At 48.0% G+C, this 24,562-nt stretch overlaps 1 protein-coding gene across 1 annotated transcript; it reads left to right on the plus strand.

Moving 5' to 3' along the window:
• Nucleotides 1-2,209: 2,209 nt before the first annotated feature.
• Nucleotides 2,210-22,555, plus strand: LOC135824490 (CDP-diacylglycerol--glycerol-3-phosphate 3-phosphatidyltransferase, mitochondrial-like). The gene is made up of 9 exons (XM_065337224.1): nt 2,210-2,499; nt 4,662-4,739; nt 6,161-6,504; nt 7,122-7,540; nt 16,928-17,184; nt 18,013-18,172; nt 18,491-18,556; nt 19,624-19,706; nt 20,715-22,555. The coding sequence occupies exons 1-9, from the start codon at nt 2,275-2,277 to the stop codon at nt 20,832-20,834; spliced, it is 1,752 nt and encodes a 583-aa protein (XP_065193296.1). The 5' UTR covers nt 2,210-2,274; the 3' UTR covers nt 20,835-22,555.
• Nucleotides 22,556-24,562: the final 2,007 nt, after the last annotated feature.

The following is a 24,562-nucleotide window of genomic DNA, read 5'->3' on the forward strand; positions in this document are numbered from 1 at the left end:
CTCTGTAGACCATGGTAGACTGTACGACTCTACGACGAGTCGCAGTGTACGTGTAGCATTGAGACGAAGATGGAATTCTTTTTGGAGATGGACATCCCGGCAATGGACATGGCCTCGGACGTCTGCCGTGTGGTGCTTGCAGGGATCATTTGTTCAGTCATGTTGGCAGCCTGACCGTCGGTAAGCTTGTGGATAAGATTCAGTTCTGCTCGAAGTGGTACTGGGATCACAAACAATTATTTGAAATAACACAAATTCAACTCAGCGTCGTGCGTTTTCAAATCCTCGCAAAGTCACTGCCTGTGTGTGGTCTTCATGTGCCACGCAAAACTCTTACCAGGCTCATCTCACCTTTGCTTGAACAACAAACACAACAATTCAGGAATGTTTTGCAATGAAAAATACAGCTATCTGGAGCTGAAAAAGAAAAAGAAAAATTGTCCTCAGAATTACACACCAGGGAGTCGTCAAATACTTGCACTTGTTGCAGTACTGTATTTGACAACTTCCTGATACACATGTAAACATGAAGAAACTCTTTGTGGTAGCACTCTTAATTTTTCAATTGAAATTATGATTCTGCTGTATTTTATTATCGTTGCCATGTCAATTGCTATGACGATGCGGTGCGGCACTTTTTTTCTGTCTCCGTCTTTCAGTACTGTATACTCTCTGATGGCCTGTAGAAGACTTTTTGTTAGGGTGTAGGAGAAATATCTTCATTTTTCCTGTTTTGATAATAATAATAGCACATCAATATACATTGTGGTCATAATGTGTTGGCATTTGGGCTAATTTCAACAGCAGCCCAATGGTCTGCTCTGTGGGCCATGTGATAAATTTGTTATCGCATGGTTGCTGCGGGCCTTATGGCATATTATTGCCCCTCGAGGTTAGCCCTCGGGCCTACGGCCCTCGGGCTAACCTCTCGGGGCAATAATATGCCATAAGGCCCTTGCAACCATGCGATAACATATACTTACTTGGTAATCATGCAGTTTAGGGTCCCAGATTATTTCGCTACCATGGTGTACTGTCACACGCGTTTTCAGTGTACTTTCACATCATGAACTTTATTTTCATGAAAACCGAGGACAGATCAGACTGGGTACTGCTGGTGAACCAGGTGAACACTGCGGAGCAGGGAGCCGAACGTGTTGTCTTCCGCGCGAACTCTCTGTCTCCACACGAACTCGCGGTGGCACGTCGGCAACAACTCTCGCGAGGTGACGAAGTTGCGCTTCAGCTGGCGCTTGGCCCGCACATGTTTTCCACGTTGTTGGTGTGGATCGTTCGGTCGTCCGGATCAACAAAGTTGTCGTCGTAGACGACGACATCGTGCTGGTATACGCCACCGTCGCGTCGATGTTCCTGATCTGCGCGTATGCGGCCCAGCCGTCAGAGACGATGCGTGAGCCAGGCAGAAACCACTCGCTGATACACCGCCGAGCGGCAAGGAACTCCAGTTGACCAAGTTGGGTTCTAGAAAAGATCGGCGCTAGTGTGAACACCGTCCACTTCTCCATCAAAATCGCATGATCATTTAGAATGTGTGCCTGATGGACAATGCGTATCAGCGCTCCGGGACGCCCAGCCATTACCACAAAGTCAAAGAAGAACTTCCATAAAGGAGACAAAACTTTGACAAAGGAAACAAAACTTTGACACGAGAAAAGAAGAAGCATAGTGAAAGTACACATGTTTTCATGAAAATATAGTTCATGATGTGAAAGTACACTGAAAACGCGTGTGACAGTACACTGAACACTGGGAAAGTGCGAAATAATTTGGGACCCTAAACTGCATGATTACCCACCTATGTACATGATGTATGATCATGAGGTTTTGTGTGGAGCAGGGAGTCGTCAAATACCGGTATTGACGACTCCCTGGTGTGGAGCTTGTGTCCGCTCGAAGGTACGGATTGACTGCAAAACGAGTTACGTGCTATTGTGTACAAGGACAAGGTTCATGTCGTATGACCTACAGACAGCAGACCACCTCCACAATACGACCACGAAAGGATGATCAGTGGATGGCATGGGGCGCTCTGGCGGTACTTTACCGTAGTTTACGGTACTCGTACTCGAGTTGTAGGGGCCGGGCCAGGGCCTAGGGGAACTCCCGGCCAGGCTGCGCGAGGCGCTTTTCAAAAAAGTCACCCAAAAAATTAAAACAAAAAAACAACAACAAAACAATCAGCCGTGATTTGAATGATGAAATCGAAATGCTTGAGAAAGTACAAGGAGAATTCCACATGGCGTTCAGTTTGTAATGGCCCTGTCTAGGCTGGTGCGGGTGGTTCCATCCTCTTGCTGTCGTTGCTGCTCGTCATCACTCAACTCGCCTGCAATGTCCACTGGCCACCAGCCGTCATCTGGTTCCACGACGAAATCTGGCGACTACGAGTTTCTTAGCAATCACGCCCCTGGTTTCCCCGTGGATGGTGATACAGTGGAGGTGCTACGCGAGCCCATTGACTTCTATCGTACTGTACAGGTGTGTTGTTTCTTGAGATATTAGTAGTCAAGGCGGTTTGCTTGCCAAGCGATCAATTCTGTCGTCTTGCGCTGAGAAAATAAAAAAATACTCTAGTTTTGGGGAAATTTGTCGTCACATGCACAGTGCAGGACATCAGGAGAGCCCATGAGTCCGACCTACACGAAGCCTTGTTCAGTGATCTGTTCGCTGCGCAGTTTTTTTGAAGCAAGCCAACAGTTTCTAATCTTCGTTCTAATGATGGCCGGTGGCGGGCAAGTTTATACGGATGGTTGAAAACTCTACTAGTGACTACAGTCGACTCCTGATATAACGAACACCATTGTGCTTAGTTCTTTATACCCAGAGTTCGTTATAACAGAAATGCACATACACTGGGTTCGAACTGGGACATGGACAACAGTTCGCTCTATAACGAAATTCAAAGTATGTGACTTCGTTAGAAGTGGAGTCGCATGTATCTTACAACCAGCAAATGGTGCTAAACACACACCTGGACTCACACTGTTTCTATATTACAATTCCCGCATTTAAAAATCGGCCCTGTTAGCGCCACCCATTTGCTAGCGCCTGGTGCCTGATGCCTAGCCAATGAGTGCACAGTGCTGGCTTTCATACTGGTCAGGACACTGCTGCTTGCGAATAGCTATCACGTTACACACACACACACACACACACACACACACACACACACACGTACCTCAGACCTGCCCATCGCTGAAGCGATGATAGCGAACAGCTATGTTGGACATAGCAACTTGTGCTGGGATTACACCATTCAACAGCTTGCAAGGCTGATGAATTGACCGCCACAATTTTTAGCCTGGTATCCACCACACAGCTGATTGAAGTGACTTTTTCTGGCCAGTGAATCCCTATTTTTCATTTTTCCATTTTTTCATTTTTTTCATTTTTCTTTTTCGACACACACACACACCACACCACATACTCCGGCATACACTGGCTGTTGGTAACCACCCAGGAGAATGAAAGAAGAGCTAGGAGAATGAGAAAGAGAAGAAAGACGTGTGCGACCATAATCGTCGGGAATTGAACCCGCAACCTCTTGATTGGAAATCGACTGCACACACCACTGCACCATATGGGACACACGTACACAAACACGTACACACGTACACACACACGTACACACACACGTACACACACATGTACACGCACACACACACATACACACACACGTACACATACACACACACACATACACACACACACACACACACACACACACACACACACACACACACACACACACACATGGAGTCATGCAGCGCTGCTCACACCAGTTACTTTGCCCTGTTGCGCGTTGTGAACGCTATTCCAACTTTGTGTGCATACAACACACCTGGGTGTTCGCCGGACCCTGTACCAAGCGGATTCATGTATTGACTGGACAAATTCTCATGCACTGACGTGCTGTGGATCGAACTTGCCTCCCTGGATAAACCGGAATCCTGTCATATCAGGACAGTTTCCATTGCGCCAAGAGCATCCCGTTAGCGCAGGTGTCACTGTGATTAGGTTGACAACGTGGTGATGTGCTTTTCTTTCATGGCCATCTCAGGGGATTTCCTGTAGCTCTAATTTGCAGGAATAGCCACTGTCGTGGTTTGAATGTAGCAGGCGGGCTTTGGCGCTAAATATACGAATAATCGTGTGTGCGTGCATGTGCGCGCGCGTGCGTGTGCGTGTGTGTGTGTGTGTGTGTGTGTCCCATATGGTGCAGTGGTATGTGCAGTCGATTTCCAACCGAGTGGTTGCGAGTTCAATTCCCGACGATTATGGTCGCACACGTCTTTCTTCTCTTTCTAATTCTCCTAGCTCTTCTTTCATTCTCCTGGGTGGTGACCAACAGCCAGTGTATGCCGGAGTATGTGTGGGGTGGCGTGTGTGTAAAAAAAAAGGAAAATGAAAAAATTATATAGGGATTCACTGGCCAGAAAAAAAGCCACTTCAATCAGCTGTGTGGTGGATACCAGGCTAAAAATAGTGGGGGTCAATTCATCAGCCTTGCAAGCTGTTGAATGGTGTAATCCCAGCACAAGTTGCTATGTCCAACATAGCTGTTCGCTATCATCGCTTCCGCCATAGGCATGTCTGAGTCTGAGTGTGTGTGTGTGTGGATGTTTGCGATGTCCCTGCAGAATGGTGTGCGCAGTGCCAAGAAGCGAGTGGTCCTGGCATCGCTGTACCTAGGTACAGGAGAGCGTGAGCAGGCTTTGGTAAGTTAGCTACACCTTATCACATGTAGCCTGCGTGTGTGTGTGCGTGCGTGTAGGTGCGTATGCGTGTAGGTGCGTGTGCGTGCGTGTGTGTGTGTGTACGTGTGTGTGTGTGTGTGTGTGTGTGTGTGTGTGTGTACGTGTGTGTTTGTGAGTGTGTGTGTGTGTGTGTGTGTGTGTGTGTGTGTGTGTGTGAGTGTGTGAGTGTGCGCACGTGTGCGTGTGTGTAGAGGAGAGGAGCTCAAAAGGAATCTTGGAAAAGAGGACTAAATTGAATCCTCTTTCCAAGATTCCTTTTGACTTCTTCTCCCCCCTTCTCCCAGGGAGACCCACGTGACCAATTTTGGCAATGAGCAAGTGCAGTACAATACAGTACATTTAGCCATTCGAGTCATCTTTCCAAGGTTCCTTTTGAGTCTCTTTCTCCTCTCCCAGGGAGACCCACATGACCAGTTTTGGCAGTGAGCAAGTGCAGTGCAATACCCAATACATGGTATGGTACATGGAGTGTGTGTGTGTGTGAGGGTTTGTCGCCCTGCTCTTGCGATCATCAGCTCATTGCCCAATGGCGTACAGCGGCGCTCGGTGAAATCCGACCCAGAGTGCATATCTGGCACCCTCAGCTTGCACGACCCTTGACGCGCTGGAAGTGGCACAAATGAAATGCGGCTGGACACACACATGCACAAGTACAATGATTTATCGGAACTGCCAGGGTGCCAGCTCTGCCTTGTGGATAGGATTTCAGTGGGCACAACTGTACTGTATTTTCCGGAGCATGGGCGGCTCTTTGAAGTTTGAACACTCAAAACTCACCCAAAAAAGGGGGTTACGGCTTATGCTCCGATGATCAAATTAACGGCGGTAAAATAGGATAGATGTCTGTATTAACTACTTCGTTGGAAAAAAAAATAGGAGGGGCGGCTTTTACTTAAAATGCGGTAGTTTGTGCCGCCAACGCGGCACCTTCGGATGGTTGTGTGTGCTTTTGAGTATTCCTTTCCTGATCTCAAGTACTCACACACCGCAGTGTCTTGTATGAACGCTTGTCTCATACGGAAGTTCACAGGAATAAGCATGTATCTTTTGTGTGACATTACGTTATATGCTCTCTCTCTCTCTCTCTCTCTCTCTCTCTCTCTCTCTCTCTCTCTCTCTCTCTCTCTCTCTCTCTCTCTCTCTCTCTCTCTCTCTCTCTCTCTCTCTCTCTCTCTCTCTCTCTCTCTCTCTCTCTCTCTCTCTCTCTCTCTTCTCTCTCTCTCTCTCTCTCTCTCTCTCTCTCTCTCTCTCTCTCTCTCTCTCTCTCTCTCTCTCTCTCTCTCTCTCTCTCTCTCTCTCTCTCTCTCTCTCTCTCTCTCTCTCTCTCTCTCTCACACACACACACCCACGCACCCGCCCCCCCCCACGCACACTTTTCTCAGGTCGATTCTCTGGCAGAGAACCTCACCTCCAACCCAAACCTCCGTGCACTGGTCCTGGTCGATGGCTGCCGGGGCAGTCGTGGCTCTGCTAACACGCGCACCATGCTAGCACCATTGCTGAATACGGTGAATGCAAGGCCGCCGGTACAAACTGAGAGCACCTTAGCTGAGCCCAGCTGCGCAGAGCGGGCATGCAGCGCTGCCAGCAGGCTGCACGTGGCGCTGTACCAGACGCCGGAGTTGCCGAACTGGATCCGCTGGCTCGTGCCGCACAAGTACAACGAGGTGCCCAGCCTGCAGCACATGAAGATCTACATCTTCGACAATGACGTAATGCTTAGCGGGTAGGTTCACCTGCCGTCTGGCCGGCCCAGCGGGCCGACGCTTATCCAGCACCGGTTGTGATGACAATGTCATGCGGCGTGGGCCTGCGTCATGTGATTATGTCATACTGAGAGATTGTGTCATGTGATGATGTCATACCAAGAGGGCTTATGTCGTGATGATGTCATTGTTAGTCAGTCGTTTCTGCTGGTGGTGCCACTTGCTTGTTGCACGAGTCTGCATACGGGCGGGTAGGGCCGGGTCCACTTTTTATGCCCTTTATGCAATGACACACGGTGCTGCTCAACGAAATCCCTCTCATTTCTAAAGTGTGTGTTTGTTTGTTTGTTTGTGTGCGTGTGTGTGTGTTTGTGTTTGTGTGTGTGTGTGTGTATGTTTGTGTGTGTATGTTTGTGTATGTATGTGTGTGTGTGTGTGTGTGTGTGTGTGTGTGTGTGTTTGTGTGCATGCGTGTGTGTGTTTGTGTGTGTGTGTGTGTGTGTGTGTATGCGCCTGCGTGCGTGTGTGCGTGTGTTCATGTATGCTTGTATGTGTGTGTGTTTGTGTGCGTATGTGCATGCATGCTTGTGTGTGCACGAACGAGCGTTCACGGCTGTACGTACATGTTTCTGTTCAGTGCCAATCTGAGCGCAGACTACTTTCACCAGCGTCAGGACAGGTTTGTGCTGATCCGAGACGCACCGCGCCTTGCCGACTACCTCACGTCTGTTGTTGCCACGGTCGCAACTCACTCGTACAGCTTGCGTGGCGACAACGTACTGGAATTTTCCGGCCAGACTCGCCAACAACTGATGGCCATGCTTGGTGAGGTGTGCGCTGGGTCGAAGCCGTCGCCAACTGATAGCGACGCACTACCTGACCCTCTTGTCGCCGGAAATCGCCGAAAGTTCTATGCATCACTCCGTGCCGCGTTGAAAGCACTGCGGACATCAGCGCAAGGCGACACTAGCTTTTTCGGAGTATCGCAACCAGAACACTCAACAGCGTCATCCAATAGTGATGCTCTCGGCAATACCAGGACGGGCGCCGGCCAAGGTGCGTACCGTCGGTGACTGAATCTCCGTGCGTGTGTGTGTGTACGTGTGTGTGTGTGTACGTGTGTGTATGTGTGTTTGCCGTGCTCATTGGTTCACTTAACCCTTTCCTAAAGATGCCAAATTTTTCGCCACTTACATGTACGTGTATGCCTTTCACAATCATGCCCAAACAAATGAAGAAATCACATCCGTTTTTTGAATTTTTTCACAAAAGCTCAAAAATTTGATAACCGCAATCAATAAAACTAGCTGAACCGACATTTGTGTACTTTATTCATGCAATGTAAAAACGGTGGAGACGATGTGCAATAAAATGATGAAAATATGAAGAAATGGTGTTTAATATGTATATAATCATACACGGTCTGGAGGGCTTGATGGCTGAATCATGCCTGAGCTCCCAGCCCAAGGGCCGTAGGCCCGAGGGCTGGGAGCGAGGGCATGATTCAGCCAGCAAGCCCGACAGACCGTGTATGATTGGATTTCTTACTTGACCCATGCGCACTTTTGCGCAGGCACGGAACGTAGCCTACTCAAACATTGAAACAAGCCAAAGACTAGCACAGTTCCGCGAAAAGTCACTCTGCACTAGTCACAGCCAGAACACACGAAGTAACAAGAGTCAAGAAGACAAGCGGCATTCCTTTCTACATGCACTTCCACTTCTTTCTTCAAAACCCGCGCCTTGTCACATTATTGGCTACATCTCGTTGCCACTTGACCACGGGCATGATTGTCAATCATACCTGAAGTGACGTCAGTGTTGCCAAGGGCAGCGGGCATGATGGCTGAATCATGCCCGCGGCGGGAAAGGCGGTGATTAGACAATTCCTAGGATACGGTCACGTGTCATGTAAGAATATTATTTATTATTATTATGTGCTTGTTCGCGTAGACATCAGCATGGCCTGCAGCTGCATTAATGGGCATGCAAATCATGCAAACCAGCCAAAAATGTTCGCATAAGCCACTTCGAATAGATACAAAAGACCACAACAGTTTCAGAAAAAGAAGAAATATGCGAAAAGAAGACAAAAACTAGGGTGCTGACACTACTCGGGCACAGATGCCCACCCAACCGCTTCGGTCAGCAGCAAGAGCACGGAACGCCTCCAGATCGACTTTGCTTGACAAGGAAAGTCCAATCCGCTTGGCATCATCCTGTAGTAGCGTTGGTAGTGTGTGTCTTGGTCGTCCCCTCCAGCCCGCTGGACGAGGCTCTGCGAAGTACGCTCCCATGGCCAGTGATGGTGGGGAGTCAGCCGGGAGCCGGAGGACGTGCTCAAAGAGCCTCCACCTAGCTCTCAAGATGATAATGCCGAGAGGAACCGCGCCGGTACGCTCATAGAGCCTCTCGTTCCTAATCCGATTCGGGAACACAATGCCGATTAGCGCCCGCAGCTGTTTTCGGTGGAAGGCCTCAATACGGCTCAGCTGCTGTTTCGTTGGTGCCCATGTTGCACAATTGTAGCAGAGTACAGGGAGTACAAAGGCATTATAGAGCCGGATGCGGAGATCCTCCGAAACTAGCGACCTACGGATCCACAGCGTCCAGAGTTTACCAAAGGCAACAGTTGCCAGTTGCTGTCGCCGTAGCATATCCTCAGCATCACCTAATAGGGACCCGAGTTTCTTGGTGGTTCGCCACTCCTCCTCGTTGCGATCAGTGTGCCGTTCGATGTGCGTGTGCTCTGTTTTGGTCTCATTCACTTTCAAATCCCATTCGAGGAGCTTGTTGGATATGGTTGGAAGGAGGGTCCTCAGCCTCTCACCATCAGTAGTCACGAAATCCACATCGTCGGCGTAGGCAGTTTCAGTTGGTAACCCCAGGGAGATATCGGCAGGGGGACGTGGTAGAAGAAGAGGCCGGACATCACGCAGCGCACCCTCAAGGTACACAATGAAAAGAACAGGAGACAACGAGGCACCTTGGGGTGTGCCGCGGAGAGTGGGGAATGACGGGCCCTTAGCGGATGGGAGTACAACCCGCAGTACGGTGTCCTGGAGGAGGTAACTGATCATTCGGATTTCATCCGGCTGCAAGAACGATCCCAGCACCGAGATGAGCCGTGGCCTGCTTATACAGTCAAACGCTTTTGACATATATCAATGCCTAGGATATCCAGCGCACAGCGATAGCGTTGGCATCGAGCCGCCAACCATCGGTATGACCACACAACATCTGTGGTGCTTCTGCTGGGGCGGAAACCACTTTGTGTGTGTGCAACGAAGTTGTTGACGTCCTTGTTGATCCTCCGCAGCACAGTCAATGATAGAATCTTCCTGAGCGCTGTGAGTAAAACCACGGGCCGTAGGTGAGCGACTGGTCCCCTTGATTTGCCAGGCTTTTGTAACGGAATAAGCGACCCACTACCGATGCTGTTCAGGGGCAGGCCTGTCTCGACGGCAGAGTTGAGGACCTGGGCGATATTGGAGTAGACGAGGGCAGGTGAGTACTTTAGCAGCTCCCCTGGCATGTTATCTGGGCCACTTGACCTGCCATTGTTCAACTTTCCAGCTGCCTGTGTCACCTCTGCCTCAGAAATGGGCCGCTCAAGCCGGCGGTACTGAATAGCGCAATCCTGGTCGGCAAGGCCCGGTCGCCGCAGCAACAGTGCACCAGGCTCCGGTGTGTACAGCTTAGAAAAGTGGTCGGTGATTTGGATGGCTACTGAGACTGGCTGTATTACTTGTCTACCCGTTTCATCATGCACAGTGATAGGCTGTTGTTTTTGTCGCTGGAGTAGATGGACTGCATGAAACATCTGTGCTGTATCCTTCTTTGCTTCTACTTCCCTCGCCCGAGCGTCCAGCTCATTCGATGCTAGTTCCTTTGCTCGCAGCCGGATTCGGTGTGAGAGGGTGTTCCGCCGATGCTTCAGATCAGCCACTTGTTGTGGATCCCTACTTGTAGTTATCAGCAGTCGTAACCGTTTTTTCTCTTCCGACCAGGAATGTAGCTGATCATCCATGAAACGCTGTTGCTTCTTTGGGGGCTGTGCCAGTCCAATGGTATTCTTTGCCGTTTGCTGGATGAAAGACGAGATCGATGTCCAGTGTGCTTCCGGTGTGGATGTGTCTACTGCGCCGTTGGCGATCCGATGGGTGAGTTGGGACTGGAAGTTTTGCCGGCAGGTGTGTTCGCTCAATCTATGAACCTGAAACTTCTGAGCTTTTGCGGTTCTTTTTTTGTTGTTGTTATGTGCCCACAGAACATAGATCCTGCTCAGACGGGCGCGTGCAACAACGAGCCGATGGTCTGATTTCACCAGTGTCCCAGCATAGGATCGGGCATCTGTGAAAATCTGCTTCTGATTGCTGCTACACAAGATGAAATCTATTTGATTGTATATAGGGATAGAGCAACCGCCGTTTGGGTTGTGCCTCCAACCTGTCCAGGTTGTCAGATGCCTAGCTGGATGTTGAAAGGCAGTGTTACATGCAAAGAGACCAAACGACTCGCAGAAATCCGCTAGCATAGCTCCGCTGTAGTTACGACGTCCACGACCATATCGTCCGGTGCACGAGCCGCCTGAGTCATCCCTCTGGCCGAGTTTGGCATTGAAGTCGCCAGCGACGAGAACGAGTGAACTGGACCTTACTGAACCCAGGTAATCTCCGAGCGCTGAGTAGAACTCGTCGAGATGGACATCATCTGCCGCTACGCGGGTTGCCGTTGGCGCATACACATTGACGAGAGATAAAGTACTTCTCTTGGACAAATTGATTTGTATCGCAGCTCCTCGGTCTGATACTGACCATATCCGATGAATACGTTCAAACAGGCTGTTGTGAATAGCGAACCCAAGCCCATAATGCCTGTTCGCCGTTGGTAAGCAGAGTATCCTGTAGTCACCAGCTAGTTCGTCGCAGCCGTCCTTTATTTTAGTCTCTTGCAAACTGCAAATTTTAATTTTGTATTTCCGAAGGTCATCAGCAAGCTGCTGTTTCTTTAGGCTTGACGACAAGCCGCGGACATTGAATGAACCCACACCAAAGTCTTGTTCTGTACTACTGTCATTACGTTGAGACGCAAGCGTTCGAAGTGAAGAAGACATTGAGCTCCAAGAGGAGCCTGAGGAACGTCACCCCCTCATCCAAACAAAAAATGGTGTAGGGAAAAAATATGGATTCAAACAAGTTTTCGTACAACACTCATCAGGAATCGTCGTTGTACTAAAGGACACTGAAACAAAAATTGAACTATTGTAGAAAATCTAAGTTAGAGAAATAACACTAAGAGCAACAACAGTGAAATTTACAAGTGTGAATTTTAACAATCAAAGCGAGAAATGAACAAAGGAGAAAGGAAGGAAAGACAACGTGATAACACATAACAGCAGTACAATACACCTAGAACATTAACGGCCAAGCTTGGCCGCACTAAACACGACACGTTACTTGAACAATTTCAACCCAATTATACTATCTTTCTGTACACACAAATTAGGCTTGTACAGACGCTGATAGATAGCTTGCAACACTTTTAACTGTAGTCCATAACCATGACGACCACGGCACAATACAGTGAACGAAGAGTCGGAATACTTTGTGTGTACAGAAAGATAGTGTAATTGGGTTGAAATTGTTCAAGTAACGTGTCGTGTTTAGTGCGGCCAAGCTTGGCCGTTAATGTTCTAGGTGTATTGTACTGCTGTTATGTGTTATCACGTTGTCTTTCCTTCCTTTCTCCTTTGTTCATTTCTCGCTTTGATTGTTAAAATTCACACTTGTAAATTTCACTGTTGTTGCTCTTAGTGTTATTTCTCTAACTTAGATTTTCTGTAATAGTCCAATTTTTGTTTCAGTGTCCTTTAGTACAACGACGATTCCTGATGAGTGTTGTACGAAAACTTGTTTGAATCCATATTTTTTTTCCCTACACCATCTCTTCATATTTTCATCGTTTTATTGCACATCGTCTCCACCGTTTTTACATTGCATGAATAAAGTACACAAATGTCGGTTCAGCTAGTTTTATTGATTGCGGTTATCAAATTATTGTCTCCTCGCCGTGTGTTTAAGCTCAAAAATTGCTAATAATTATCGCAGTGAGCACGTTTTTTTGTGCAAACAATGATTGATTCACAAGAATAACCGAAAAGGAGTGGAAACAGACAACGCTGTGGCGCAGCACAACTAACTGAGTCAACTAGTAAGTAAAGTCATGTGTAAACATATGAATGCATATGTTCACAAAGTAATTCAAACATGCACTAGTAGAGGGAATGGAAAGGGAGATTTTGCGTCGTCGACTGCAGAAGTATTTTTCGCTCACAAATTTGATACAAGAAACATCGTGTTTCACGGGGGAACTTATGATTCGGGTACAGCTTTTCAAAATAAAAAGGCATGGCGTGGGAGTATGACATGATTGCGATCGTAACCTAGGCAATGACAGCAACACACATAATTTCCGTACTCCGGAACAGTTCACAACTCGAAAACGACGTATCTGGTAAGAAAAATTTTCCTCCGGAACCTCTTTATTGATGTAGTTTCGTGGCATTGCACTTCCGTAACATTTCTCAGCGTAATGCAATGAAACTACCTCAATGAATAACGGATACGGATACTCGGCTGTCTGATGATTGATTGTTACCATGAAACTCTGAGCCACAACAAAAAGCCTTTACTTTCCTTTGTGTAGCGTTATGTCAAGGGACCGAGCGGCAGTGGGGTAAAAAACCCGTGCCCTGCGAAACTTTGTCACCGCCGAGCATGAAGGTCTACGTTGAACTTCCACAAAAAAACATGTAATGGCCGGTTGTGCTCCAAGCAGGGTTTCAGCGACAAGTGCTGCTGTTGGAGGTATGGCATCTTTTTGCCGATTTTTCGAGCAGTTGCCTTGAGATTTGGCCAATCTTTCTGGATCAGAGCAGTAGCTACGGACTGATGGGTCTCGTAGAAGGACGGGACAAAAGGGCCGTCCCTCTCAAGGGCATGAGTTGCCTGCGCACAGTGCTTGCTAATGTCGATGAAAGCAGTTAGCTGACAACGGACTGCATGTGCCATGAGCCCGACAAGGTGCTAGGCGGCCATCACTCAGACGATGCATTGTCGATGAAAGCGGTTAGCTGACGATGGATTGCACGTGCCCTGTACTGTGCGGTGTTTCGACGAGGTCCAGCAACTTTGCTGCTTTTGCTGCTGGTGCTGTACCTGGCTGATCTCGAAGAAATGGTAGTATGTCAGCAAAGTATACGCCGACTTGGTTCAGCATCTCCCAGTTCTACCACCGCCGTGTGTGTTGGTCAGTAGCCTCTCTTGAACGTCTCACCCATCCAACACCTGGCAACCTTCTCTCGCTGCAATCCATCGCGCAGGCGTTCAGCTACAGGCAAGTCTTTACCCGTTTTCTTCCTGCTGTGAGCTACAATTCTGCACAGTGATGCACTGGATGCGCCACGCCAAATTGTTTTTGGTTGAATTACCGGTGTTGAGATACTAAAAGGAGTCGTACTCCCACACACAACGGAACAACTTGGGACAGGTAGGAGTAACGACATTTATTATGGGAGACGAAGAGACGGAGACAACGACGAACGACTGCATTACGGAAGAGAGAGAGAGATCGAGTGAGGGAGAGAGAGAATGCAAGATAAAGGGGCTTGGTAGCTATGGTAAATATGGGGCGAGCAAGTAGCTACCCAGGCCAGCGGAACAAAAGGTGAGTATGAGGGTAAGTACGGGGTACATGCAGGCCAGCTTGGCAAAGGTTGGAGAATGTACGGGAGGAGGTACCTAACACCGGTGTTTAAAGTGTAGCTTATGTACTCTGGGGAATGCTGTAATGCACGTATCACAGCCACCAGAGGTCTCCGCTGCGCCCCTGAAATGGGTCTGAAATCTGAATGCATTTGTCCTACGTGCAGTCTGTGACGTGACCTTTTGCCCTCCATGCCATGGGGCCAAGGCAGCGGAAAAGTTGCCAGGTACAGTCTGTATCGGCTATGGCGTACCCTTTTGATTTATCACTATAACCGATTCATCACTATATGCGATACGATCGATTTTTTTCTTTCTTAATTCTTTTTTTTTTCGATCGACACATGAAAGGCAAGGAAATACTTCCAGCATGGCGTTTGGACAAATGAGCATACTGCATAGTTGACAGTGCCCGCATTTCCATAAAAAAATTCTGTTATGTACATGTACATGTATCACTATAAAAATAAGCAACGTGAAGAAAGTAAAAAAATAGGGCCTTTGATATTATTGCAACATGTATTTTAAAGGGGAAGTTAAGGCAAAAATTAAAATTTCACCAGTTGTAGTCTTCGGGGTGCTGAGTCGAATGGTCGTGGTCCGAGGAAGCTGAGACGCTCCCTTCCTACTTGAATCCCAATCGAACTCGCGCACTTCCACCGAAACTGGGTGACTGCGCCCTACTAGATGGGGATTTGTATGCAAAATGTCACTAAAAGCGCCATTTCGTTCTTATAAAAGTACGGATGACCGCGATTGGCCCATATGTTGTAGTCTTTTGGACGCTGAGTCGACTGGTTTTGGTCCGAAAAGGCTGCGATGCGGCGTTCCTCCTTTATTCCCAATCGAACATGGTTGAAGAAGCGGTCACGTGCTCCTGCGTACACCAGTCACCTGGTCACCGTGCCTGCAGGGTACAACTTACTAGCCTGTTTGACCTTTTTTGGGTGCAGTCCTGTCACTCGAGTTGAACTCGAGTTGAACCTTGGTGTGAAAGTTGTCACCTGCTGGCGTGGTGACCAGGTGATTTGGGCACCCAGGACCACGTGACCGCTTGTTCAACCATGTTCGATTGGGAATAAAGGAGGAACGCTGCATCGCAGCCTTTTCGGACCAAAACCAGTCGACTCAGCGTCCAAAAGACTACAACATATGGGCCAATCGCGGTCATCCGTGCTTTTATAAGAACGAAATGGCGCTTTTAGTGACATTTTGCATACAAATCCCCATCTAGTAGGGCGCAGTCACCCAGTTTCGGTGGAAGTGCGCGAGTTCGATTGGGATTCAAGTAGGAAGGGAGCGTCGCAGCTTCCTCGGACCAAGACCATTCGACTCAGCACCCCGAAGACTACAACTGGTGAAATTTTAATTTTTGCCTTAACTTCCCCTTTAACCCTTTATCACCGGCCTGCAGACTTTCGATCATATATGATCGAAAGTCTGTAGGCCAGTAATATCTTCGTAACTCCATCATTTCTTGTGCGAATTCAACAATCGAAAGGTCTATTTGGTAGTGGAAACTTCAAGCTATCCAATGCAACAATCGCCGAAGAGTTACGATGTCGGACGCCAGAGATATCGCGCGCCGTATTCTCATCTCGGCAAATTCAAATTTTTGATCGATCACTTCGCCATTTTTGGGGGAAATCCCTTTTCGTGTGCTCTTTGAGCGACTAAGCACATGATAATGACGTAGTCGGCTGAAGTTTGAATCGTCTCAAACAAATTTGAGCGTTCTGCGATGAAGGAGAGTGGAATGGCGTTGATGTGACGAATTTGCTTGCATATCAGACTTGGAGACGACTTTGCGGTGTTACCGCGCCTGATTTGTGGCGACTGGATAATGGAGCTTGGTACCCAGGCGTAGCTCTCGCCAAGAGCTTTCCAACGAGCCCTAGATTGTGAAAATCAAGTGAAGGAGACCAAAGTTATGACCTGGTGAAGTTGGAAATTGTGCTGAAATTCGTAATTCTGGTGCATGCTGTGCAAGTAATCCGGTAATAAAGGGTTAAAGTTATCACTATAGCCGATAATAATATAGTGTGTTATGCATGTTTTGATTCTTTGTTGCCATCATAATATCCGATATATCATTACATCCGATAATATTGGGTATAGTGATATTTTTACTGGATAAAATACGTTTTAATGAAGAAAGGAAAAGGACAAAATGTTGTGAGTTATGACAAACTGTCCACCAACGTAACCAGATCGTATACAGTCAGCGAGTGCGACAAAATGGCACAAAACTGACAAGGAGTACTGAGACATTCGGCAACCTGACATCCAGCTCCAACACTTCTCCAAGGCGCAAACCAACTTTTTGATATTTCGTACCAATATCACGGTAGCCGATACATGTATATTCTTATATCCGGTCACTCTATAGCCGATACAGACTGTACTTGTAGCAGTCCGCGCGAAGATGAAGAAAGTTGCAAGATTGCGATTTCTTCCGAAACGATGAAAAGTTGCGGACCAGCTTTGGGAAAGGGCACAGCGAAGATTTTCAAGTGACTTTCATCACTTTGATCAGTGAATAATCCATTTGTGCGTATGTGTCTGTGTGTGTGGGCGCGCGTGCGTGGTTGTGTGCTTGTGCATGCGTGTCTGTCTGTCCCTCCGTCTGTCTGTCTGTATGTACATATGGCTTCCACTGCCTAATAATCATCATCAGCCACTCGTCTCGACAACCCGGCCGTGCAGCAACCAGACGATGACACTATACTATACCCGCTGCTGCAGCTCGGACCGGCCGGTATCCAAGACGACGAGACGGCAACCCGCCGCCTCCTGGAGCTGTCCCGTTCCCGTGGTTACGGTCTCCGCTTGGCGTCGGGGTACTTCAACCTGACACCAGAGTACTCCAAGTCCTTACTAGAGCGTGGCCAAGACCAGACTGACTTTACGGAAATCTTACTGGCATCTCCACAGGTACAGTCAATGCCTGTTGCACATTACCAAGTAGGAAAGGTATGAGTTACAGCAGCAGTTACTGCTCCATGTACTGCACTGGTGCGCTGTGCAGGCACGCAGATAAGAGTAGCGCTCCATCATGTACTACAGTACTGGAGCTCCGTGCAAGCCCACTGCTCATGTACATGGAGCACACGAGCTGTATTCGAAACTACTTTTCTGTTTGCGGGCCTTTTTCGGTCGAAAGAAGCTCTAGTTTTGACTCTTTGAGTGCCTGTCGTGACGATTCTCGAATTTCACTCGAAAATTCGATTTGCTGATGCTCCATATTCTTGCACTGTTCAACACTCTACGCACACAGCACACAACCATAGCCAGCTGACTGTACAAAAATGTTCCTGGCACAGATGACGGCATGGTGAAATGAGCGCAATCGTTGAGTATCTCCCTGGTGTGTTTAGCAGTGTGATAATATATGATCAAGCCGGCCTGGTTTATCATCCAGTCTTGGATGGTGTCATTGTCACCACAGTACCTGCTTCAGTCTCCTCCTCCTGCTCTCTATCTCTCTGTCTCTTTGTCTCTCTCTTTCTCTGTCTCTCTGTCCCTCTCTCTCTTTCCCTCTCTTTCCTTCTCTCTCTCTCTCTCTCTCTCTCTCTCTCTCTCTCTCTCTCTCTCTCTCTCTCTCTCTCTCTCTCTCTCTCTCTCTCTCTCTCTCTCTCTCTCTCTCTCTCTCTCTCTCTCTCTCTGCTGCGCTGATGGGCCAAGCAGTAGCTTCCACGGATTGAACCGTCTTTCCCGCATGCGTTTGTGTGTATGTGGCGTCTAACATGCAAATCTGTACAGGCTAACGGGTTTCTCGGAGCGCGCGGTCCGCGTGGTTCTATCCCAGCCGGCTACGTGCACCGTTGCAAGTTGTTCTACCAGGCTGTATGCCAAAGCGGTTGTAAGGATACCGTACACATGGCCGAGTACTTCCGCAATGGCTGGACGTTCCATGGGAAAGGTAACGCTATTGTCATTCAAATATTCGACGTGGAGATAACAATTTTAATATTGCAATAAGGCTCTATTTTCATTCCCCAGCTTTTCCAATGGTGTAAAATTATGGTGTGTTTCAATCTGCTCCACTGTGCAATCCCTGCACAGCTTGCTACGTCTGTCTGTTTTCCTTTCAACAGTGTGTCTGCGATTGACAGCTCACTTGCAAGGTTTTCTGTTGTCGTATTTGTGTGTGTGTGTGTGTGTGTTTGTGTGTGTGTGTGTGTTTGTGCGTGTGTGTGTGGGTGTGCGTGGGTGTGTGTGGGTGGGTGTGCGTGCACAGGCTTGTGGTTGTATCCCGTCAACTCGGACACTCCCGATATGACAATGGTCGGCTCTCCAAACTTCGGTAAGTCAGTAGAAGATTGCTGCATGTTCTCTGATCCTTGTGTGGGGTTGTTCCCATTGATACCTAAAATTCACTCGAACCATAAAAAAAACAAATTGCAAAATCGCTGCTGTATCGACGCTGGCCGGAGGTGCTGCTGCTGCTGGTGAAAGCTGTTCTGTATGGGCAGCTTGCAGTACTGCAGTGCGCCGAAGAACGGAACGCTGAGGAACGAGCAGGCTAGAATGTCACGAAGTACAGCATACGAGTGTATGCATGGTGACCAAGATTACATTATCCCCACCCAGAGTGGGCAACTCCCGCATACCCTGCTGGTCCGACAGAATTTCAAGTTGACATCATTTGGTTGATGCAATGCTCCTTGCACCAGTGATTTACGACATTTTTTTACGGAGCGTCAACGCATCACACGTTTTTCTTTGCACAAATTTGTACAGGGTCGAATGGGGCTTTGTCCAGCACAGGTTCAGGATGCGTCTGATAATGCGTGTACAGTTCGCATTGCATCATAAAGGTGACGTCAACTTGAAATTCTGTCAGGACAGCACCCATAGTCGAGTTGCACACTCCTGGGGGCTTATGTACTCTTAACAATGACTCCACTATACATAAACCATAATACAATAAAACCTGTCAAGGCGACCGCTCGGATAAGGCGACCACCTGTCCGGTGGTCGTTACAACGAGTCCGGTTAGTACATAAACCCCGTTAGTAAATACTAAATTGTAATTCTGAAATCCCCTGGCGAAACGTGGTCTATGCAACTGTTTCCAAGTCCGGATACTAGATAATTCGTTAGTACATAAAATACGTTATAACGACCCTTGGCCCAAGTCTCTCTCTGTCTCTCTCTCTCTCTCTCTCTCTCTCTCTCTCTCTTTCTCCCTCTCTCTCTCTCTCTCTCTCTCTCTCTCTCTCTCTCTCTCTCCCTCTCTGTCTCCCTCTCTGTCTCTCTCTCTCTCTCTGTCTCCGTCTCTCTCTCTCTCTGTCTCTCTCTCTCTCTCTCTCTCTCTCTCTCTCTCTCTCTCTCTCTCTCTCTCTCTCTCTCTCTCTCTCTCATCTGTAGGTTACAGGTCTACATGTCGTGATGTGGAACTCCAGGTTGCCATGGTCACAAAGAATGCTTCTCTTCGGCGAAAACTCAAGCAGGTATGCGGTGTGTGTTGTGTTGAGAGTTCCAGTCTCAGAAAAAAGCAGCTGTTCAAGCAAATGAGGTTTGGATAAAGAAAGTTGTCGAGATTTGTTTAAAGAGTTCAATGTGAATATTGGCTGCAACACTGTCGGGCGCCGAAGAACGAACAGGCTAGGATTTCACCAAGCACAGCACAGCAATGTACACATGGTGACTCAACTGTGCATTGACTGCAGTATTTTCAGTACACCCAACTCATGGTGACTCAACTGTGCATTGACTGCAGTATTTTCAGTATACCCAACTCATGGTGACTCAACTGAGCATTGACTGCAGTATTTTCAGTACACCCAACTCACAACACACGAACGGTCCTTGACTACGCCACGTCCAGTAAATTGTATAAAATGGTCACCCAGGAGGGCATCATCAGGGATGCCTGATGAATTTTCATGTACATGTGCTGTAGTACAGGCTGTGGACACTGATCTCGCAACGGGATTCAGCACTCGTGCTACTGTTGGTGTAACGTATTTCCCCGAATATAAGTCGCACCTTTCTACACTGGCCTTCAAGGGCAGAGAAGGGGGTAGGACTTATTGCTCGAACCTGAAAACAGGGGTGCAACTTATAATCGGATGTGACTTATAATCGGATGTGACTTATTGGGGAAGTGCGGTACCTACCAGTTACTGTCAGACAACAATTTCGCCTATTTTCGGCCTTTATACGAAGAGAAAGGACCAAGGATCATATTTGATCATATTTGGCCGAAAATTTGTTGCGGCCGAAATTTTGTTTTGCAAGCTTCAGTATGACAGTGCATACAGTCAGCAGCAGTACAGGCCGGAAATGTGTTGCAGCCGAAATGTGTTTTAGCCCTGGGAGGCCGAACATTTGTTGTCGACTTACAGAATGTGTTGAGTTACCCGTCTCATTCTCGCTGGGCCTGCACTAGATCTGTATTTCCCTTGTTTGCTTTTTCCTTCTTGTCCGTGTTGTGCTGCAACGCACCGCGAATGCAGGAAGCGGATTATCTCTTCTCGTTTGGCCAGAGCGTTGACGAGAGCACGTTCCAGCGTCCCGACCACCGGGTGCCCTGGCTGGTGGCCGTCATTGCCAATGTCGTCAAGAAGTTTGTGTAGCTGCTGCGATGACACGCTGCCTTGGACGTTAGTGTCTTCTTCACGGCTGCTGTTTGAACACTGATGTCTGGTGGCGGAGTAGCAGGGCTGGCATGACAGTACGTACTAGAGCGCTGGACTGCATCGCGCCCGTGCTCCGTCGACTCGTTCCTGAGAGGGAGAGCGTGACAGCCCTGTAGATATTCAATCCAGTGCAAGGGAGACCTACCACTTGCTGACAGTGGAGGGCGATGCGGCTATTGGCGACGCTGGCGCACGCTCTGTTGATATGCGTGTCTACGAGTTCAGCCCAAGCCACACGGTGGAAAAAGTCAATACAGAACGCACTTGAGAGCTGGACTGCATCGCGTGTGGTCCGTCGACTCGTTCCGGAGAGAGAGAGAGAGAGAGAGAGAGAGAGAGAGAGAGAGAGAGAGAGAGAGAGAGAGAGAGAGAGAGAGAGAGAGAGAGAGAGGGGAGAGAGAGAGAGAGAGCTGTCGTGTGACACCATTCTACGCACAGTGCTGCTTGATATCCTGATGTGAATCAAGTGAATGGCCTTCACCCAGTGTTCGCAGATCTATGGCTGCACAGTGCCCGGCGTGGCACTGACTCGCTTGGCGGGAGCTCATTGAGCAGGACTGTAGATGATACACTGGGAGCTCATTGATCAGTACTGTACTGTACTGTGCTGTACTGTACTGTACTGTACTGTACTGTGCTGTGCTGTACTGTACTGTACTGTACTGTACTGTACTGCCATGTGATGATACACTGTGCTCAATGGGATTGTCAATACAGTCAGACCTCGCTTATCCGGATCCCTCGCCATCCGGAAGACAACCGTTGGTTACTGACTTACATTATGTCATGCATACATACAGTACATGTATGTGTGTTCGATTATCCGATTCCCTCGCCTATCCGGATATTTGTGGAAAACGAATGGGTGTGGTGGTGTGCGAGGTCTGACTGTACGTATGCACTGACCTCATGTTGTTGTACTACTACATGTAGCTGCAGACTCGTGTACTGCAGACTGCAGTGTCATGTGATGACACAGTCTGCTCCCGATGGCTTGCGGATGTACCCACCAAACTGTGATCATGTTGTACTGCATGTAGCTGCATACTCGTTGGTGACACCGGTGTCACCCGCTGCACACGCCCGTCCCATGTCTCTTTAGCACGCGAAGGGTTGCTGTTGCGCACGCGTGTGTGTGTGTGTGTGTGTGCGTGCATGTGTACCAGATTCTTGCTGACCTGTACTGACGTGAGCTGAAACCGTAACTGGCTCAGTTTTGTTTCGGGGATTTCCCCTCCAGTAATCCTTACCGACTCTGCCTCAACGGGCCAGTATGCCTTTTTTATCATTTTCTTATTGCTATATTCTTAGAAATGCCCGCTGGTCCGAGCTGCACGTTGCAGCCTGTATTTTAGGAGTATCCTGGGATTTTTGTTTTGTTATTGCCGCCATTTTCCGGCGTGGTTGGATTTGCTGACTTTCTGGACTTGATTTTCTCCCTGCCTAGCACCATTCCACCAACAACCTGCTACAATAGTTCTCTATGCCTTCTTCTTGATTTTTACTCAAAGTAAGTTTTTTTTATTGTTCACTGGTCGAGGGAATAGGAAAGGTTTAAAAAAACCTTGAAACCGTTGTTATCAAAACCATGCAAGTAGCTCAGTTTGATTAAAATTTTGATTTATTTCTGGAAATTCTGGTTTATTCCCAGTCCTCAACCGCTGGTGTATCTGGCAAGTCATGTGGAGTGTCGTTATGACCCACTTTTCTTGGACTTACCGCCTACCGGGTACTAGTATGTGCGAGTTTCTGCAATATGTTGTAGTTTTTGCAGGTCGATTGGTTTTTTCACATACTTTGAATTTGATCATGCATGAGACAGGTGTTGTTACTTCCCTACAATTGTTACTATTGAGTACTATTGGCCCGGGGGCTGGGGACCTGAAGCGGGTACTGTACTCAGATTGAACTGTACCTGCTGGTATTATTGTCAAGATACAGGTCAAGATACAGGTATAAAGCCTTTGGCTTGAGGGCTTATACAGTCATACTAGTACTGTAGTAGTACTCTTCAACAGATACTCCCATCAACATAATTATTATGTTATTCCATTGTCTATCCGTTTGGAATCCACTACCCACGTGTATTCGGGAGATTGAACACCCCGGCAATTCCGTACATCCCTCATGCAAGAATTTTCTAGTTGTACGACTGTATTCTGCTTCTGGTGTACCTGTACGTACCCGCTTTCTCCTAGCAGTATTGATTAACCAAGCCATACGTCATTGCACTCATCTCCCTTCCTCCCTCTCCTTCTCCCTTTCCGTACACACAATGTACTGTATGCTGTCATTGTTACGCACTTCTACAGTCCATTCAGAAAAAAATGAACTTCTAGCTTTTGGCCATAAATGGGTCAAACGTTGAGTTTTTTTAGAATTTTTTTCTGCAATCCCATATGGAATCCTCTTCCAATTATGTTTCTGAAGTTTTTTTGTCCAAAAAGCAAGCCATAGCAAGAATAGGATTTCGGCCAGGTTTTGCCCCAAAAGCACTGAATTGGGAAAAACCATCAAAATCCAGGCCGTTTGACCCCGCCTGCAACAGTGCATTCTGCGGTTCGAACCCCAGTTCAGGCACCCTTTTTGGACCCTTTTTCAAATTTCAAAGTTCGCAGCACTGCACTGTGTACGATGAAATCACGAAAAATCGCCAAATACGGGAGCTCGCCAGAGCCAGGACCCATCTTTTTATGAATGGACTGTAGCGTCATATCGACGTCATCGACCACGTTCTATAACATGACTGTGCAATATTCAAACTCCCGAGTCGCAACTACTTTTAGGGGTCGCACTTGGTATCATGATCAGCTCTCGACATCGCGGCCATCTTGCTTTTGACTGCATGCGCGACGCGTGCTCTTTTGGATCACGTGTGTGGTTCTCAATGCATTGTTTGCATACAAAACTGTACAAGCGCTACAAAGCTACGTGTGATCAAGACCTGCAGGTTTCTGTGAACAGAGTTTCTTCTTCACTGATACCGTTCTTGTTTTGACACGGCGATGTTCTCTTTCCCCGTTCTCCTTTCAAAATAGACTTCCATTTAGTTGTAAGTCACAACAGCAAACTTACTGGTAAGTGGAAGTCTAAGGCTTGCGTGCAAGTATTCCCGCTTTGAATTCGCGTGTCAATACTCAGAACAACGACCGTGGGAATCATGTGAGTGGAGTATTTCTCAGGAGGAAGACGTTCTGTTTGCAAAGTTGCTTCGATCCGCAAGGAGTATTCCAGCAACGAGTACACCTGCTACGGAAAGCGATCCTATCGGGACTTACTGACGGTATGGTTTTCTTGTTTTATGTCACTCGTATCGGTACTTTTCGTACTGCATGGACTGCACTTGTATGATACCTGTGACACAAACATCACATGGTGTCGGCTTGGAGTTGGTCTTGGAGTCTTCATGGTCCAGCAACGCAGCATCGCCGAGTTGGAGAAAGAAAGCAATGAATGTACATGAACATTGTTCCAAAACTAAGACACAGGGCAAAGCGTTGCAGCAGGCAGATCATTCTGATCCCGTCCGCGCAGTCGCGCACCAAATAAACTCGAAAGGCAGTCCAAGTACATGTACTTTCCGACACTGCGCGATCGCGCGAGCGGCTCGCGCCGGGCCGTCAGTGCAGTCTTCAAAATGTTCCTTGGCAGCCATCTCTTCTCCG

Source organism: Sycon ciliatum, chromosome 9, assembly GCF_964019385.1.
Source record: "Sycon ciliatum chromosome 9, ocSycCili1.1, whole genome shotgun sequence".
NCBI classification, from domain to species: Eukaryota; Metazoa; Porifera; class Calcarea; order Leucosolenida; family Sycettidae; genus Sycon; species Sycon ciliatum.

What these genes read in the sequence shown, in the direction of transcription:
- LOC135824490 (XM_065337224.1), top strand. Translation starts at nt 2,275, where the DNA reads ATGGCCCTGTCTAGGCTGGTGCGGGTGGTTCCATCCTCTTGCTGTCGT. An exon ending in TCTTACTGGCATCTCCACAG is followed by an intron (nt 17,185 to 18,012) that starts GTACAGTCAATG and finishes AAATCTGTACAG; the next exon opens with GCTAACGGGTTTCTCGGAGC. An exon ending in CTGGACGTTCCATGGGAAAG is followed by an intron (nt 18,173 to 18,490) that starts GTAACGCTATTG and finishes GTGCGTGCACAG; the next exon opens with GCTTGTGGTTGTATCCCGTC.